This window comes from Pseudorasbora parva, chromosome 4 (assembly GCF_024679245.1).
Source record: "Pseudorasbora parva isolate DD20220531a chromosome 4, ASM2467924v1, whole genome shotgun sequence".
Classification (NCBI taxonomy): Eukaryota; Metazoa; Chordata; class Actinopteri; order Cypriniformes; family Gobionidae; genus Pseudorasbora; species Pseudorasbora parva.
Genome location: NC_090175.1, coordinates 13,655,998 through 13,676,329, shown reverse-complemented (window position 1 = coordinate 13,676,329; position 20,332 = coordinate 13,655,998). Strand labels below are relative to the sequence as shown.

Sequence of the window (20,332 nt, the reverse complement as noted above, 5' to 3'; positions counted from 1 at the left end):
AAAAAATATAACAAGAAGAAATATTTTTTATAAAAGAATGCCTGTTTGACCATGATTATTACTGTCACTGTCACTAGATGGTGGATCTTGTAAAGAAGCTGTCAGCGATCAAAATATTGATTTGGAAGATGTTCATGGTGAATATGAGCCAGATGCTGAATATACTGGGAAATGAGCTCTGATGAGGACAGTGATGATGATGATGATGATGATGATGATGATGGTATAAAACAGGGGTCTCCAAAAGTGCTGGAGGGCCGCTGTCCGGCAGAGTTTAGCTCCAACCCAAAATAAACACACCTAAACCAGCTAGTGTCTTACAAGGCCCTAGTAAAACACGTATTAGCTGGTTCAGGTGTGTTTATTTGGGGTTGGAGCTAAACTCTGCAGGACAGCGGCCCTCCCCAGCACTAAATTTGGAGACCACTGGTATAAAACATCTGCTCAAACTGAACCCTAACAAGCTCCAAAAGTTAACAATATATGCTTTATTTTATTCTTCTGACAATATTTACTCTAATATCAGGAGAGATTTATATAATCGCGACAGGATAGAGATCCATCCATGTTAGATATAGATCCGGGTCGACAAATCCTGAATATGTAATAATGATTGATGAAACATTTGTGCATTTAAGGGTTAAATGCTCAAGCAAGGTAGATTCTGATTGGCTCTCAGTGTTTTTATAGTTCATCAGCCAAAAAAAAAAAAAAAAACTATTCCATTTCCAACGATTTTGTTTCTATGTGCCATTATTGTTGTAGTTGTGGTGTGAACTCTGATATTCTTTAATATTTAATGATTTTTATAACCATATCATTACAGCTATTGTCCTTGGTGTGAACAGGCCTTTAAAGAAGTAAAATGGGCTTTAATAATTCACTGTTCAAGAAATAGTTAACTTTAAAACGAAAATGATGGTTTACCCATGGTTTACTCTCCCTTATGTTAAGATGTCTGTGTTAGTGTAATTATACCCTAGTACTGAGTAGTATTATGTTATTGATCTGGTCTTTCCCTGTCCCGTCCCCGTAGGCATAGCAGGAATGCAGCCTCCATTACTCCATTTCAAAGAGTGGCGGTCCAAGAATATCCTTAAAGGGGTACTTCAGCGCTCGGAAGATGAATCTGTATTTAAACTGGGTCATCAATGTCGTAGAAATGTGAAATTATTTTTTAATTTGATGCCTTCTAGACTGAGAAAAGACAGAAAATTTATTTTTGTCTCATGGGGATGAAAGACTACAATTCCCAGAATGCTTCGCTGCCCTGTGAGGCCATTCCCAAAGCCGCCGCTACTGGATTACAGTGACTGAGTTGGAGAAGACACTACAGTTAAAAACTGAACGTGTCTGTTCAATATAATGAGTGAGTCACCGCGAGTATCACAACACTGAGCACTAACTGCAGGAGTCAGATAAATGAGCTGAGCTCTCGTGATGAGAGCTGAGGTAATCGCGACTACACTCGCGGCATACATTCACAACGCGAATTCAGTCTGGCGCGTTTCAGTTCATGCCTTTGCAAGCTTAACTTTCATATAAATTAATTTGAGAAGTTAAAAGACTTGCATTGCTCACCATAGCTGCGTTTAAATGAGTGCCTGTAGCTGCGAGCTGAGCTCTGAGTGTGATCTCCCATCCCCCACGCGCGGGTTCAAAACATGCGGAAATGGCTCCCTCTGCTGGCTGTAGTCTTTAGCCTCTGGCCAAACATTCCATGCATCGTAGGAAGAATTTTTCCAGAAATAAAATGCATAAATCTCTTGTCTCAGGGGGATATGAGGGGGGAAAGCACAATCATTCGAATATACTCCAGGGTTTCTACTGATACAAAGCCATATGCTAATCGCTGAAGTAACCCTTTAAGGGCAATTTGGTCAATAACAATTAGCATCTCTGTAGGTGCCGCTTTCCCAGAATCCTCCACCTTGTTCTCTTTATTCTGGTCTGTATGCTGCTCAGTGGGGGACCCTACATGACTTTCTTCTTTCTGATGAACACAATCAGAGTTATTAATAAATGCCCTGCTGTTTCCAAGCTTTATAATGGCAGTGATGGGGTCCATTGAGTTCGAAGCTCAATAAAGTGCATCCATCTATTATAAAAGCACTCCACACGGCTCCGGAGGTTAATAAAAGCCTTTTAAAGTGAACCTGTGGGTTTTGTAAGAAAAATATCCATATTTAAAACTATTAAAAATATAGATATCTAGCTTCTGGCAGGCCTTTTTCATAAGTTGAATACGGAAGTCGGTCTGGAAGGAGCTCAATTTTTCCTTCATAAAGTTTTACAAACACATCGATTTGCTTCAAAAGGCCTTTATTAACCCCCGAAGCCGTGTGGAGTATGTTTATAATGGATGGATGCACTTTTATTGAACTTCAAACTCAATGGACCTGACACTACAATTACAAAGCTTGGAAGTATTTATTAATATATAACTACAGTATATATAAGGTCATATACAACTGGGATGGCTTGAGGGCGAGTAAATCATGGCGTCATTTTAATTTTAAAATGAACTAACCCTTTAACATTTTTATAAAACTATAGTATAATTAGAAAGAGATCTTAAGAATCTTTGGTAACACTTTATTTTACAGTGTCCTTGTTATACGTTACGTATATTTACTATAGTAATAACTACCAGTATAATTTATGCTTAAATACATGCAATAACCCTAAACCAAACCTAATTCTAGCCCTACAGTAAGTACACGTAGATAACTAATACTACTCAATACTAAAAGTTATAATTACGCTAACAGAGACATCTTAAAATAATCTCTTTCATAATTCATAATTTGAACTCCAGTGTTACTCTAGGGCCGTGCACAGGCCTGGTACCGCTCACTGCTTCATAATCCGTGTAATTGGTCTTAATGTGGTCTAATCCACAGCCAGCAGACATCAGTGAGATTACTGAAGCTGCGCCAAAACCACAGACGAAGGCTTGCACACTATTTAGTTGATAACTACACAATATCCCTTTATTGCACAGGTCTTACAGTCGCTCTGTTCGAGGGCATTATGACTGGGATCAAGCTGCACGTGCTTTGTGACCAAATGATGAACACATGATGAGTTTCAATGGATTTTATTTTAAATGACTGTCGTATTAAACTGTGAATAATGTATATGTACAAATCTGAGAGTACCGTAGTTACAGATCATTATATCAGGTCATTGCACAAATTGAAAACTGTAAAAAAAAACAAAAAACATTTTTTAGACTTAAAGGTAAAGCGTGTAATTTCTGCTTCTCTAGCTACATCATACAGTGAATAGTTTGAGCGGCCCAACTAGGCCTAACATAACAAATTTGGCTGTATACAACCTGTTTGAAAACAGCTAATTGCGCAAAAACTATATACTTTACCTTTGTGAAAAGCTTAGTAAATCCTACCTTAAGACAAATACACATGGGTTTCCCATGAAATCAGTTGCACTCCAAATTGAAGTTTGTTTCAAATTACAAAAAGTATCAAAATGCTTTAAGAATCATAATTATTAAAACATACATTTAAGTATAAATGATTAACAGAACATACCACACTTGTACTAAATCAACACGAGAATGATAAAATATGCAAAGCAAAATTGCACCAAAGTTGATATATATAAAGAAATATGTGACCACCTTCATTGCTTGGAAAATGTGAATGTTTACTTTTCATATCACAGATGCTTTATAAGGCATATTTTTGTGTTTATGAATAGCTATTTCCACTCATTTCTTCTGTAGGATTATATATAGAATGATATTGGTCCTTGCCGAACATTATTTCCTTTATTGCATTCATCTTTGTAAACTTTCCAACTGGCTTCTTCATTACTGTTGAAACTGGACTTAAATACTGTAGGTTAGTGAAAGCGTAGTGCATAACTAAGTAAATACTGTATTTCTTTGTAAGCAGCGCATTTAATCATAGTAGGATACAGTACAATTTAATAGAAATGTACAATATACAGTAACACTTTAGGTCAGGGTCCAATTCTCACTGTTAAGTTGCTTATTTTAGCATGCATATTACTAGGATATTGTATGTTTATTAATACTTATTAAGCACATATTAATGCCTTATTCTGCATGACCTTATTCTACATCCCTTAATCCAACACAATACCTAAAATTAATAACGACCTTACTGGCTATTAATAAGCAGTTATTAAAAGTTTATTGAGGAAAAAATTGTAGTTAATAGTGATAACTGGACCCTAATCTAAAGTGTGACCAAATATACTTATGCTATCCTTTTCTGAGCCATTTTTTCAATGACTTATTGGTGTTTTTTGTGACTGAATGAAGTTTACACAGATGTCTTGAACGTGATCCACTAATATTCACTTTGAATAGTGTGTCTATTGTATTATGATTGTTTTATTGTATTGTTTGTTTCTAATGTTATGAAAATGGTTAAAAAAAACGTTTTAATGTAAATTGGGAGCTTGATGAAATGACTGCATCAGTTGACAATACGGGAAAGCAAAATGCACCTCAAATTCAAAATACCTGATTAATACACGTCAATACGAGAAAACTAAAGCTAAGCTGCCACTGGCTGACCTTAAAATCTAATTTTCTTTATTAGAATATGCTTTAGAACTTCAAATGTATCTTTTTTTTTTGCATCATAAAGCACTGTAAAGCCCCAATTAACTTTAATATAAAGAAACACAAATAAATAGCTTTGTGCAGGACTATTTAACAGCTGTGGCTTTAATACTTTTAAGTAGGTTTTGCCCAGTGCACCAAATTGTGGAACAATTCATGATCTGTAGGAACATTTTTACAACCGAAACCCTTCAAACGTGGGCGGCGGCCCCGGCACCAGCACCGGCCGCTCCATCCGGGCCCTCATTGGACAGCGAGGAGGGTGAGCGGGCACTGCGTGGGCGGAGCTGAGCAGATGGCATGATGGGAGTGCCCTGATGGTGGCTCACCTGCGACATTGTGTCATCAGACTCCCAGCGCTCCAGTTCATCCCGCACCAGCCGGTCCATTTGCTCTCGGTGCAGCTCTGGGTCTCGACCCATTCTTTCATCCTGAGAGCACAAGTTTATTGTACACATTAAAAACATTTTTATTGTAAACAGTACAAATGACAAAGGCTGCCACTTGAATCCTACTGTCCTAAAAAGTAAGCACGCCCCTGATGCAAAAGTAGTCTCCATGTCCTAACAAGTTTCCAGCAACAAATAATTTGTCTAAGGCCACATTTACAAATCGCCAGGAATTTAGAGAAACAAATATCGTGCGCACAACATGTGTTTTCAAAAAAGTTGTTGCCCCATCATAACTATGCCAAACCCATTGGCGGCAGTGTAGCGAGAAGGATAAAGCCATGCAAGCCAATCAGAATCCTCAAAATCGACAATAACAGATAGCACGAGCGACTTCCTGTTCCTTTTAAAACAACGTTCCTTCGTCAGTTCTATTTGGGGCGACAGTGGCTCAGTGGTTCATGTAGATTGTCTACAAACCGGAAGGTTGGTAGTTCGATCCCCGGTTCCACCTGACCAAGTGTCGAGGTGTCCATGAGCAAGACACCTAACCCCAACTGCTCCCGACGAGCTGGATGGCGCCTTACATGGCAGACACAGCCGTCGGTGTATGAATGAGAGAGTGAATGGGTGAATGTGAGGCAAGATGTAAAGTGCTTTGGATGGCCATAGGATCTGTTAAAAGCGCTATATAAATGCAGTCCATTTACCATTTCTTGCTCCTCAATATAGTACAGCAGTTGTGTTTGCAAATGCAAATAGGCCAAAAGCATTTGCACAAAAGTAAAAATTAGCACCACCTTAACATCCATGATCAGACAAACTCTAAACATAGGGCGCACACATGACGTAAGCATTTTCTGGCACATAGCGTGACGTTTGAGAACCTAAAACCCTGTTTCTCCCAGTTGACACGGCAACACGTAACCGCCGTTTTCAGAAATCTCCAATTTGGCCGGAGTTTTTAGAAATAATCGTTTTGTAAATGACAGGCTAAAAAACGCAGGGAAATCGTGTAAACGGGGCCTAAAAGCGAAAGTCCCCTTCACACATACATATGGTATATTAAGTATTTAGTACTACATAATGTTGAAAACCATAGGAAATAGTTCTTAATATTTTTAATCATTTTGTTTAAGTAAATCATTTAATTATTAGATTTTTTTAAATGCATTTATTTGATCAAAAACAGTCAAAACTGTAATATTGTGAACTATAATTACCATTTTTATAACTGTATGTAATTTAGTCCTGTGACAGTAGAGCTGAATTTTCTAAATTCCAGTCTGTCCTTTTTTTTTATTTTTTATTAATTATTTTAATTAGCATTAAATGGATCAAAAGTGACAGTAAAAAGTTATAATTCAAAAAGATTTTTATTTTAAAAAACATGCTGTTCCTTTTACTTTCTATTAATGAAATAATCCTGAAAAAAATGCATCACGATATCCAAGAAAAATAAGCAGTAAAATCTATTTTCAACACTGATAATAATCATTAATAACTGATAAACAATAATAATTGAGAGGCATATTAGAAATATTTCGGAAGGATCATGTGACCCTGAACAGGTTTCATAACTTGTAATATTTCACACTGTTCTTGTTTTACTTCTTTAAAAAAAAATTACAAAATCATAATCAATCCAAACTTTTGACTTACATCTCTCTCTCTCTCTCTCTCTCTCTCTCTCTCTCTCTCTCTCTCTCTCTCTCTCTCTCTCTCTCTCTCTCTCTCTCTCTCTCTCTCTCTCTCTCTCTCTCTCTCTCTCTCTCATATTAATATTAAATTTTATACAAATGTAATGGTTATTAAATATGCGTTTTATATTTGTGTGGTTTTTAGACAGCAAAATCATTGTAAAATTATATATATATATATATATATATATATATATATATATATATATATATATATATATATTATTATTATTATTATTATTAATAAATATTCAATTTTATACAAATGTAATGGTTATTAAATATATGCGTTTTATATTTGTGTGGTTTTCAGACAGCAAAATCATTGTAAAATTTTATCACAATGCTATCGCAGTGTTTAACATAATGCTAATGTGCAAACATTATTGAAAGGTGTTCATCACCTCCATGACTCCATCCAGGATCCGTCCAAGCACATCTCTCCTCTTCATCTTGGCTCTCTCCATGACCTCTAACTTCACGATAACGGCGTCGATCTTTGACACGATGCTGCCGATCGAGTGCTCCATGCGGTCCACTCGGCGCACAAGCCTGATGGGCCACATCAAGCACAAAATACTTCTAAATTAGAGGTCAAACATTCGATAAATTGTGAAAACGTAATACCAGTGGCAGGTGCTCTTTACACTTGGAACTCCTCGTATGACACGCCTCCTGAGCTGCTGCCACGGCGACGAGAGCTGTGTCCGCTGTCCTCGTCGTCGTCCTCCTCGGAGTCGTCCTGGCTACGGGAGAAGCTCCGCCCACTCACTGGCCTGGGCAGCGAACTGTGCTCTAGATCCAAGTCCTCCTGGCGAGTGTGCAAGAGATACTAAACATCTGCTACAGTGTCATGTAATGATTATGATTTAGTTCTTTATTTTAAATGTTCTAATAGTGCTCATATATATTTTTTTTTAGCATTTTTATGGCTCAAACATTAGAGCACTAGCGACACCAAGGTCATGTGTTTGATTCCCAGGGAATGCATGAACTAATAAGATGAATTCAACTACCAAATGCATACATGTGTTTTCTTTAGTCCATTTAGGGTGTGTCCACAGTTCGGTTCGCTTGATTTGTTTGGTCTGGACCCCAAAGAAAAAACATTTGGTCATGGTCCGCTTAGCGTTCACATTGAGATTTTAACTTTGAACCTAAATATACCGAACCTAAAGCCATAGGGATCTGTTCACAACCTGATTGGTCGGGTTTTATTACATATATTTCGAGACGAAACCTACCGAACGTCCAAAAAAATGCTGTGAGCTGGTCTAAATGCGGTCGCTGTATGCGCAAAGCTACATATGATGGTATTCTGACCAGCTGAGAACTCGTGAAACGCTTATAAAAAGTCTAAAGGAGTCAAAACAGTGACAGGAATCACTCCGTCACACACACAAACACAAGATCTGCAGAAAGGAGACACGGTTCTGATGCCTGTGCTGAACTCTGATGGACAACATTGTGACTGGAGAGAAAAAATAGGTATGCTTCACTCACTCTTTCTTTCTCCAGGTCATCTCTCATCTGCTGGTGCTCGTGTTCGGTCAGTTCCTGATCTCCGTCGAGGTCATACTTGGCAAAAATGGCTTCAATCTCAGCATCTGAATGGCCCTTTCTGAGTACAAACACGCATAAAGCAATTCACATTGACAGTTGTGTCCATCTTGCGAGGGGTTTGATGTGTATAATAGAGTGGAGATAAATGTTTTTTTCACCCTCTGAGGTCTTGTCGGAGCTCATCAAAGCTGAGTTTTCCACCAGCCTGGTGTAAGCTGTCTGGGACGTCATTGATGGAAGTCTTCTTCAGCTTGAGTTTCACCATTGCCCTGTTATAGCCCTTCTTGATAAGGTCAGTGATCTCCATCTCTGACCTCTGCTGGGCCATGTCAGCTTTCACCTCTGAGTAAGTGTCATTGATGATAGCCAAGAACATATTCTAAACAAAGCAAATGTCCAGTCAAACATAAGCGTCAAAAAAATGTTTGATTTATTATCTTTTCAAGCTCAAGCTTTTTTTTTTTTTAGCTCAAACAGTAGAGCATGGCGCTTGCAACTTAAAGGTCATGGGATCGCATCTCAGAGAAAGCAAAAGGTAATAAAATGGCCTCGATATACTTAGTGAAATCGAAGAACGACATGGCGTGATGTAATTTCCTACAAAATCAGTTTCAGGAGTTCGAAACAGCTTGATAAAGAAAAGTTTGCTCTTTTGAACACCTTCGTACTACCATTGGTCCATGGCGATTACATAATAGGTAGGCTATGTCTTCTTTGACATGAAAATCCACAAATGAAAACATGAACACACTTGAGAGCTGCTTATAGAAGAAACTGAAGTGTAATTCTAATTGAAAGTTACACTGACACTGTATTTTCATGTTTAATACATGTTTAATAGTTTGGTTTAAAGCAATTGTATAAAGTGATCTATAAATGTAACGTGACTTTACTTTTTGAATAGCAGAATTATGAACAGATGCTTTCTTAACTCCTGTTTTCTCACTGCGGTCATTTTTGTAGTTTATTTTGTTATTGAGAGGAGAGTATGCAGCACACATTTACATATTTAAATATTGCTCTCAGCTGGTATAGGCGGCATTGGGATCACCCATACTCACAACAATGTTTTTTTCGTTCTTCGATGAGGTTTTAAAACAAAGTTCGAAATACGATATACTGTTAGTGAACAGCTGAAGCCGCCCACGCTGACGAGAGCGACGGTTAGATGAATATGCAAATATTTCCTCTCAATAACAAAATAAACACACAACAAACTTGAGAAAACAGCATTAATATAGCATAATGCTGCGTTCACACCGCACGTGAATGACGCGATTTGCGCGAGTGATTTACATGTCAAGTCAATGCAGAGACGCGAATAGGCATTCTGCGGCGCAATTTGCGCAAATGAGGCGGCGCAAATGGCGCGATTCGCGCGGCTATGATCACGCAAATTGAGCGTTTTGAACGCGTGAAGTTGAAAAATCTGAACTTTGGCAGATATTCGCGCCGCGTTAACCAATGAGGAGCCTGCTTACTGCTGTCACGTGGTGAAGTGACGGATGGGAAACTCATAGGGGAAACCCCGAGGTCAGAGTAATTTAAAAATACTACTGTATTGTGTCACAAAATTTAGTTTTAATAGTTTTCAGGTGAGAATGTAGTTGTTTAAAGCTCAAATATGTGATTTATTTATTAAGAGAGCTCCTATTTGAAAATTTGATCTGGTGATTTCGGAGGTGTGAGACCCAGGTGATCACTGGAGCTCAGCGCTCATCAACCCCGGTGAGAGCAGCCTTAACTCGGATAGTCTTTCTGCCGACTGCCGCTGCCTGGCAGAACCCCCTCCCATCACGCAAATTCGCGTCTGTTGTGTACTGAATGTCACACACGAATGAAGCGAATTTCACGCGCGAATGAAGCGAATGGATTCCAATTGTTCACGCGTCCATCTTTGCGCGAATAGCGCAATTTATTCGCGTCATTCGCGTGCGGTGTGAATGCAGCATAAGAATAGCATTTGATCATAGCGTGAACATGTTTGCACAAGCTCTGCAATTCGGCACTCCAGTAAAGTCGTCACATTTATTTATATAGCACTTTATGTAAAAGAGTGCTTAAAATCAAGCAGCTTTACCATACTAAACATGTAAAACTGTGTCAGTGTCTCTTTCAACAGAAGTAAAACTTCATTTTCTGCTTTAAAATGGCTCTCCAGTGTGTTCATATTTTCTCTTATGAACATCTAACCTTGACAGACTCAACAGGAGAAATGAACCAGAAATTTCCACGTGAAGGAAGGCGGAGCCTCAGCGCACACCCACCAATTACATAATCGACACAGACTTTCAAAAATGTTTATCAGCTGAGAGAGGGGAATTGGACCGGGAAAGGACCTCAAGACGAGACTTATTTAAAGGATTCGAATTTTAATTTAGGGTATATTTCATGTTATTTATGTCATGTTTCTCTTTCTATATTTACCAGCAAAATCATGAAGATGAAGAACACGAAGGTGGTGAAGTAAATGGGTCCCAACACGCTGTCGGCCTCCTCGATTTCTGAGAAGTCAAAATCACCCAGAATGATCCGGAACTGTGTGAAACTGTGAGCAACAGAAACCACCAACATTAACAATATTCATAATGTATCACAATATATATAATAAGGTATTTAAATGAAATAAATAAATACATTTATCATTACATTAATTAGTTTATATATACAGAAAAGTACCTTATTTGTTACATAAAAACACTTTATGTCATGCATATTTATGGTCAAAATGAAACAGAAGTAGTGAAAGATCTTTTCTTCTGTATTGATATATATATCTGTTTGTTAAGGATTATCGAAAAATAAAAAATGTGGGGTGGGGACTTGGTTCTATGCATCACTTGTTGATTGGATGCACTGCAAAAAATGCATTTCTTACTTAGTATTTTCGTCTTGTTTCTAGTTTAAATATCAAAAAATTCTTACATTAAGAAACATTTACTAGACAAGTTAAAATTATTGTCTTGTTTTGGGGAAAAATAACTCAAAATTTAGAGAGTTTTTGCTTAAAATAAGCAAAATAATCTGCCAGTGGGGTAAATAGAATAAAGTTGGTTTAAGATTATTTTGTTTACCCCACTGGCAGATTATTTTGCTTATTTGAAGCAAAAAAAATTCTTCATTTTGAATTATTTTTTACCAAAACAAGACAATTACTTTTGCTTGTCTAGTAAATACTTGTAAATAGTTGGACTAAATTGGGAAATGTTTGGACTAGAAACAAGACAAAAATACTAATTAAGAAAAGCATTTATTTTCAGTGTGTTAGGACGTGGGCGTTGCACTCAAAAATGAAGGCAGATGAACATGAGCTTGCAGGAGCGAGGTTTAAGAAAACGAAATGATTGGAGAAGTCCTGCATACATATATCACATCTGGCATTTACATAGGATGATGATATTTTGTTCAAAAACATACAAAGATGAATTGTTCTCAATAAGTAAAAGATAGATAGCGTGAATTTTCATTTCATGCCAACTTTAGCTAAATGTGTATGAAATCTTTCTAAACAGCTGACACGTTTTTGTTAATTATTGCATTTTATTGTTTATATAATAATATATTCTTGTATATTCTTGGTTATTTAGATGCATCCAAAACTTACATGCAGGCCTGAAAGGTGCTGAAGTCGTCGACTTGAGTTCCAAATACTAAATAAGCCAGCTGCGCATAGGCCAGGAACACGATGAAAAACATGATTGCAAAGCCCATCAGGTCCTTGGCGCAGCGTGACATGGTGGTGGACAGTTGATTCATGGTCTTGTTGAAATTAATAAACTTAAAAAGCTGTGGGATAATCAAGATGGTTGTATTTTGAGGAAACAACAACAAAATATCACATTGGCATGACAAATGTTGAGATGACACTTCACCTTCACCCATGAGAGGAACACAATGATGGCAGCCAGGTTGTTGAAGTGAACCTGAAGGCGCGCGAGAGGCTCAAAGTTAGGGTATGTGTTGTGGTTCTCCAGCAGGAAGTGAAGTCTGTGACTGACCGCTGATGTTCTGCAGATGTTCATAATGATGGCTGGAACACTGAGCTGCGGAGGTGATGAAGAAGATGAACCAAAGTGTTACACTCAAAAGCACAAAATACACGGACTGGAGTAAACTATATGCAGTGTCTAAAATATGTGGCCTACTGTAACAATGAGAACATCCAAGCAGTTCCACAGGCTCTTGAAGTAACGCAAGCGATGCAGGCGGATCTCTAGAACTTCTTCCACCAGGTAATACAGCACAAAGAGGCAGAAGGCCACTTCACACATGCCCACAAAGTAGTCCCAGCTGGACACATACCGGATTAGACGCACCGTCTGGAACTGCCAGGAGGTCACGGCGCCCCCTGTGGCTGGAAACTCTACAAGCAACCTACATTGAAGCAGCAAGTGAAAGATATTTCAGGCAAGGTGGTATACTGAGTCAACAAACGTAGAGCGGGGATGCTAAAGCTGTGCTATATTTTATTATACATTACACTTTATACAAAATGGAAATCGTGGCCATGAATGAAGAAGTTTTACTACTTTGTACTAATTCTTTACCACGATTTACCAATTAATTCCCTCATTTTAGTAAAAGGCCAGGATTTAACTAAATTAAAAAGAGTGAACAAAAAACAAGGGAAACAAATAATAATTGTGAACAATTTAAATTAAAAATGCAAGACAGAAGACCAATCATTGTTCAGTATGCAAATTACATCACAACCACCCCTTTGTAAAGGTGCAGTGTGTGAATTTTAGCAGCATCTAGGGGTGTGGTTGTGAATTGCAATCAACCCCTCCCTTTCAAAGCACACAGAGAAGCTACGGTGGCCAACACAGGACAAAAATGTTGTCGTCGGACACAGCAGAATGTAGCTAGCGCTCAGTAGAGCATTTTGTCTATTTAGGGCTACCGTAGAAACATGATGTTGCAAAATGGTGATTTCACTGTAATGGGACCCACGGTGTAAATAAATAGAAATGGCTCATTCTAAGGTAATAAAAGCATAACGGTACATTAGGTAAGGTCTTTATACACCACTGAAAACATAGTTATGTATATTATATTAGATTTCTAAAAATAGATCCTCATAAATATTATACAAAGAACGTTTAAATTTCTTTATAAAAAAGCTTAAAATATTTTTGGATTAAAATCAAAAAATTTCGATCAAAAAATCAAAATATCCATTTTGGTTAAATGGATCAAGCTTTTTTACATGGAGTCTGCATGTTAAACAAAGGTAGAGTAAGAATGCTTTTATTGCATAAAATATATTTGCATAAAATAACTATTTAAATTGTATTTTTTTAATTTAAATAGACAAATTTGAAATATTTAAGTTAAGTAAATCCAAGCAAGAAGACCAAACGCTATGCAAATTAGTTAATAGATGATTTTCAAACTTTGTTAAATTTCTTTTAAAAAAGTATAAAAAGTTAACAAAAAACTTGATAGTATAAATATATGTATGTTACTGGTTTGGGAAGAATACATTGCAAAAAAAGATGTAATTTGATGTTTAAAATAAAAATGAGCATTAAATATACCAATAAACATTTCAGTCAACTTCAGTCCATTACCTGACAATACAAAACAGGTTAACGTTGCCATTGTAGATGGAGAAGTCCAGGAACACTGCTCTAGTGCCACGGTCCAACCAGAGGTTGTTTTTTAACTCTTGGAGCTGATTGGCCGACTTCTCTCGAGTGCGTGAAAGGTCCTGGTAGTAACCTCCACCGCCATAAGTCGACACCTGTCCCCAGTAGCTGCTCTCACCCAGACTGTTCTCCTCTGAGTACCTCCACCTGACAGATAAAAGCATGATAAACCCACTGTTCAACCACTATTTCAAAAAAAATATTCAAAATAAGCCTTCTGTGTATTTTTACATACGCAGTGCCATTCTTAGGTCCGAATGGAGCCTTGTCCTCATTGGCAGGAGAAAAGACACTGTAGCAGTCGTAAACTTCATCCCGCAGGTCTTCGTGGACAGAACAGGACTCATTGCGCACTTTGAGTTGTCGGAGACGTGGGACGCCCAACAGGAGGTTCTCGTAGTAGATCAGACTCTGGTTTTCTGGGAGGCTCTTGTTGTTGTACCAGAACTCCCAGTACATGCCATTAAGAAAGGGGCCTTCTGTGAACTACAGGTAATGTATTCATTAAGATCTGTGATGCAGTTGGATATAATCTGCGAAAGAGCATTAAAGTCAGTGGAATAATTACTTTCCAGAAGTCTTCCATGGTAGAAAGAGTCTTGAAGTTCGTTGGTTCTCCATTTGTAATCGGTGTATCCACGAAAAGTTGGGACATGACTTTGGTGTAGAAGTACATGTTGGTGCTCACCATTCCGTAGGTTACTAAAACAAATGTAAAGACATATCGACAATGTGTATCGATAATACAGAGCCCCATGGCAGTGGAAAAAATATGAGATGGGAGGCAACAAATGTTTTGCCAAAAAGTTTTGCGTTTCCCCAAGAAACTATGTGTTCCCTCACAAATCCTCTGCCTTCCTGCAATAAACGTCTTTGTTCGCTCTTAAAACTTTGTTTGTTCTTTGCAAGGTAATGCAAAGTTTCTTGGGGGAACAAAAAACATTTGCGAGAGAGTGCAAAAGCGTTGCCATATAATTTTTCCTCCCATCTCATTTTTTTTCATCACGATGTTCCTTTAGGGGCTTTCTAGTTTCAAAGATTAAGTTTCAAGGTGAACTATGTAAGATTTATTTTGTTAAAATACATTCTCTTAACCCAGTCTAAGAGAGGTTCGTTGACTACTTCAGGGCATTTCACACTTGAAATAGTTAACCCAAGGTCATCTAATCCCCAGGTAAACTGAATCCGGGTTATCTTGCAGCACATTTCACATTGCTCATAAATTACCCGGGGTTAACAATTAATCTTGTGTATTCATAAGCTTACGTTGCACATTGTACATTCCTAACGCTCTTCTTTGCATATTTGCAGGGTCAGTGTCATTGGATGAGTGCAGCATGCAACCTGTTTACATAAAAGCTCTAGCATTGCCGACTGTACTACTATGGCCTTTATACTGAATGGGCATTTCAGACTATAAAGGTAAGAATGAAAAGGTCTCTTCTTCACTCAAATTGTCACGTTTTCTTGTTGTTGCCATTTTTCCTTCTAAATCCTGATGCTAATTTACTGTTTATATACAAAGTGTTTCCTTGACTGTCCAAAGTTTATAAATATGAGTATGCGATTGGTTGTCTGTTGATAAGCGTCTAGCTGTAAACACCGCACTGTTTCACACTGTATAAGTTTCGCACCGCAATGCGGGGTTAACACCACAAAAGCGCTGCTCCGGAATAGGGTTTCATAAGCCCGTGGTTAAAAGCTTTTTTTTATAACGATGATAACCCAGGGTGAAGTGCGGTGTGAAAAGCCGTTATTAGTATGCCATTCATGAGTTTATCTCCTGCAAAAGTCTCCAAATCAGCTACAGTGCAAACCAAAATTACCTACATTTAGGCCTTCAAAGGTTAAAGGAACACTCCACTTTTTTGAAATTAGGCCCATTTTCCAAGTCCCTTATAGTTGAACAGTTGAGTTTTATACCGTTTTCGAATCCATTCAGCCGATCTCTGTATCTGGCGGTAGCACTTTTTGCTTAGCTTAGCGTACATCATTGAATCAGATTAGACCATTAGCATCGCACTCAAAAATGACCAAATTTTTGAGACCTGTCTTCACAAGCGCCCATATGATATGCTTTATTTTTGTAATTCCGGTAGGTGCCACTAGTGTAGTAGAATGCAATGGAAGAAACTACATACTTTACCTTTAACTCCTAAATTTCAGTTTACTTTATAAAATTTATTGCACTTTCCCTACATAAGTACTTCCTGTAAACTGCACAAACTGTAAACCATGGACTTAGAAAAGGTCATGGGTTCAATTCCAAAGGAATAAAAAAAATGCTAAAATGCATACAGTACATGCAATGTAAGTCGTTTGGATAGAAACATCAGATAAATGCATACATGTAAATGCATTTGAGCTGACTATAAATAGTCAAAAAGGGAATTACTGCTGTGGTCGTTTTGAGGAATTAAAGTGCCTGTTATTACAGAAAGACTGCCAGAGCTGGAGTGGACCAGGGAAACGGACAATTTAAGAAATATTTTTCCATTACAACATTTGATTCTCTATACTGAATGGCAATTCATTCGGCAAAATAAATATACTTTTTAAGTATCATTAAATGTTATGCTCGATTAAACACTCTTCATTTGAGAAATATTCCCAAGGCCTGTTATTCTAGCATGGAAGGAAAGGCAATGTAAAAGCATAAAAAAATGTATGTAACATCGTACGTATTCATATATTTAAACATGAAACTGTCTAGTATTCAACCTACATGTGCAGAGGGTGACCAGAAAGAGGATGTAGGTGATCATTTCTCGCAGGACGGTTTTCAGGTACATCTCTCTGTTACTGTTGCTCTCACCCAGAAGACGAGTATCCCACAGCACTGAAATAGAGAATGAAATTAAGAAATATCAAATATCCATTAATGCACAAAAACATTAAGCTAATTAGGGATTTTCTCAATTATTTTCAGTTTTAGCTATTTCTTTTTTAATTCGTTTTACGGTCGATTTATAATGAGGTACTTTACGAAATATAGTATATCTAAAAGTATAGGATTGGTAAGATAATTCTGCTCACCAAGGCTCTATCAACAATACAGTAAAAACAGTAATATTGTGAAATATTCTTACAATTTAAAACAACTGTTTTCAATTTGAATATATTGTAAAATGTAATTTATTCCTGTGATCAAAGCTGAATTTTCAGCATCATTACGCCAGTCTTAAGTGTCACGTGATCCTTCAGAAATCATTCTGATTTGTTGAACTGATGCACAAGAAACATTTCTTATTATTATCAGTGTTGAAAACATTAACACAATACTTATTTTGTTGTTGTTGTCGAAACTATGATTTATTTTCAAAATTGTATATAAAGTTAACGAATAATTTTCAGTAGCCTATAGTGAGGCATACGTAACTAAGCCTATAAGCAAAAGTTTCACCTCTCATTTTCTCCAGTATCCTCTTCCCACAGCTGCGGTGCTCTTGCGCTGGTGGAGTTGGATACAGTCCTCTGTTGATCCGCGCACTGATGCCAGAGAAGCTCCCGGGTCCGACGCTGCTGCCGCTGCTGCTGGACGCCGTGGACACAGACCTCCGACCCGGGCTCGCCGGAGGCCAGTCAGCTTCCATCATCCCCTCCTCCGGCTCGAAGCCTGGGTTATCCCGGCTCCATGCCTGTCTGGAGCTGGAGGTGGGTGGAGAGGGGGTCTCATCTGGCACTCCGAGGCCCACTTCTTCATGATGCATATTTTCCATCTCGATCCCTTCATGACGCGGAGATGTCGCGGGAGCAGCCGCAGCAGATGCCGCCTGGTTCTGCGGTGCTTGAGGACGGACGCGACTGGAGCTCATTGTGTCATTTACTGTAACCGAATATAAACAAACGTCTTCATTTCATTCGCTTTGGATAATTGCGAAGCTGATCACGAAAAGCGCAAAGCCAAATGAAAACGCGAATTCAGAAAATCTCGGATTTAATTTCCATCAAGTCAAAGTTATCGGAGAGTTATAGTTGACGCTTTTAAAAGCACTAAATTCACTATTATGCAACGAGAATACGTAAGAAAGTTGGACTGAAAAAACTTAATAATAAAAAATTTAAAAACGCCGAAAGGTTTTTGTCTGAAAAAAACAGACGCTTTTTAAAAACAAAAATAGTTTATACTAAAGTTTATACTTGCATATGTTTCACTCTGGAAACATGTTGACTGGCTTCAGTCCTGCGTTTGTGATTGTGAGGAAAAGCAGTTTTCCAGTCCACACTCAGCCATCTTTGTTCCCAGTTGTTCCCAGACTAGAGGAATCCAGTTACACACTGACATCAACCTCTGGAAACTTCAACATTTCCCTTCTTTAGTGCAGCTCCTCCCTTTCTGTCCTCCTCACGTTCACTGACACACACACTCGTTCTTTTAATAAAATATATTTTATTTGTTTAACAATGTAATTGGTTTACAATTACAAATATTTTACAATAAAGTGGATAAAACGTTTTTAAATAATGACCATAGGCCTATATATCATTCAATTAAATAAAAAAAAAAAGTGGGCCTGACTGCTTTCGTTTTAAAACTCCTCTATTTTACAGTTTGAATTTCACACTTGGTTGTTGTTGTTTGCGTATTGGGGATTAAGTTGCCAGGCAACAAGATGCCGCCCCCTCCAGGATTGGATTTGGAAGGTAGAGTCACCAGATCAAATCAAAACACTACCAGGGGTTCTAATTCAAATTTTTTAATGCCAAGGACCCCCAAATATAATGAACCTTTCACGGGGGACACGGACACCCGTCCTAAAATCCATCTATTTTTATGTTTGAAAAAACATTTAAACGGTTAGATAAATAGTTAAGTGTGACATTATAAATACAACATATTCTTTCCAAACTTAAATCGGCTATACTTAATGTTGGATGTACAAACCTGAAGAAGAACATTTTCAATCAAAAAGGATTTATATAAGCATACTGTGTTAAGAACCCCAGTGGGCAAGATAAAGGTGACTATAGAAGAACAACTCACTAGAAAGATACAAAGCAAACATAGACAATTGTGGAAAGTACGGCAAGAAAGGTGAGAAACATTAAGAAATGAAATGGTTAGAATATTTAGTAGCCTATACTTTATCCATTTTTGCTTTGTATTTTTGTTTCTGGGGACCCCTTAGAACCTTCTGCAGGACCCCTGGGGGGTCCCCGGACCCCGGTTGAAAACCCGTGTTCTAATCTACAGACTATATATTAGTAAATTACCACAATAATTCAGTTTTAAATATTGACTACAAAAGCAGTGCTAGCCTTTGCACTGTAAAACATACAATGGACCCTTTTCATAGACTGTGATGAAGCGTTTTAACGGTCATTAATATGGTAAATCCTCCAACGTTTTTTGTATTTAATTTTTTTTTTAAATGTATGTACATTTATAACACGTATAGTTATATAGTTTGTATTATATTACTTTTGCATTACATTAAAAAAAAAAAGTACTGCTGCTGTGAGGGTGTTTAGCATCTATGGGAGTGATGGTAAAAATAACATCTTTCTCTCATTTCACTGCATGCCGTTATTAATCTTGCTCTTTTTTCCCCTCTTTTTGAAAGTTGTGAAATCACTGTTGTTGCGTTTTTCTTTTGCTATTTAAGCAAATGGGGACACAAAAATATATTTAGGCTAATTCTCTCATTCACCGCTATAAAAGTTAACCCAACTATGACGACTTCCACTCTGAGAAAACCGGAAATGTGAAAAGGGTCTATAATGATAATAAGGGGAAACCCTGTTGGACCTCTTGATATTATTGGCAGCAAAGGTTCCACGAAGAACCTTTAAAGGGACAGGTCACCCAAAAAGGAAAATTCTGTCATCAATGACCCTGTTCACAATTCCGGATTTCTCAGAAGCGGAAGTCATCGTGAACTGTTTCTATCCACATATTTTTATGCACATTTTGGGATATTGCAATAAAAAAATGTTGGATAGAAGTGGCAAGATGAGGCCTACATTTTAATAATGTGTGTAAAAACACGTTTGCACCTGGATACATTTTTCTTGATGGCAAGCAAAAAAAAAACATGTTACTGCGCGATGGGACAGTATAACACTGGACCAACCAGCGGGCTGATCTGTTTGCACAGCATCTGAAATGTTCTTTAGGTTGTTCTGAAATGCTTGAGCAAAGTCTGTTGACAAAGTGATTTGATTACCTCTTAGTCTACACGACTGCATTCCCAAACAACAGAAATCCAAGAAAGCAAGTTTACATGACTCTGTTTTGTCTGCGAGCTCTAAGGCGTACAGGCTCATACATTTATTGTATGCAGTGGCTGCTCCTACTGCAGCAACCTCCATTTTTCGTTTATAATTCTGATGGTTTTGTTCTCTTTATCTCATTGGATGAACACACTGCTTTATTCACAGATGTTTTATGCAATATTCCAATTTAGCTCA

The 20,332-nt window shown here is 37.7% G+C and overlaps 1 protein-coding gene across 3 annotated transcripts; it reads right to left on the bottom strand.

The window, feature by feature from the left end:
- Positions 1-3,084: 3,084 nt before the first annotated feature.
- pkd2 (polycystic kidney disease 2) lies at positions 3,085-18,216 on the bottom strand. 3 transcript variants are annotated; one of them, XM_067440985.1, is made up of 15 exons: positions 18,062-18,216; positions 17,325-17,747; positions 16,647-16,760; positions 14,490-14,623; positions 14,157-14,407; positions 13,844-14,068; positions 12,416-12,644; positions 12,143-12,313; positions 11,875-12,056; positions 10,698-10,818; positions 8,429-8,649; positions 8,211-8,328; positions 7,355-7,518; positions 7,112-7,259; positions 3,085-5,049 (listed from the first exon to the last, which is right to left on the bottom strand). In XM_067440985.1, exons 2-15 carry the CDS (start codon positions 17,734-17,736, stop codon positions 4,810-4,812), a joined length of 2,730 nt encoding a protein of 909 aa, XP_067297086.1. In that variant the 5' UTR covers positions 17,737-17,747; positions 18,062-18,216; the 3' UTR covers positions 3,085-4,809. The 3 variants fall into 3 exon arrangements, with proteins under 3 accessions (XP_067297086.1, XP_067297087.1, XP_067297088.1); XM_067440986.1 differs by having other exon boundaries at positions 18,066-18,216; XM_067440987.1 differs by having other exon boundaries at positions 7,355-7,515; positions 17,325-18,210.
- Between the last annotated feature and the right edge of the window lie 2,116 nt (positions 18,217-20,332).

What these genes read in the sequence shown, in the direction of transcription:
- pkd2 (XM_067440985.1), bottom strand. Translation starts at nt 17,736, where the DNA reads ATGAGCTCCAGTCGCGTCCGTCCTCAAGCACCGCAGAACCAGGCGGCA. An exon ending in AGCACCTTTCAGGCCTGCAT is followed by an intron (nt 10,819 to 11,874) that starts GTAAGTTTTGGA and finishes TGTTGCTCACAG; the next exon opens with TTTCACACAGTTCCGGATCA. An exon ending in TCATCTTCATGATTTTGCTG is followed by an intron (nt 8,650 to 10,697) that starts GTAAATATAGAA and finishes TGCTTTGTTTAG; the next exon opens with AATATGTTCTTGGCTATCAT.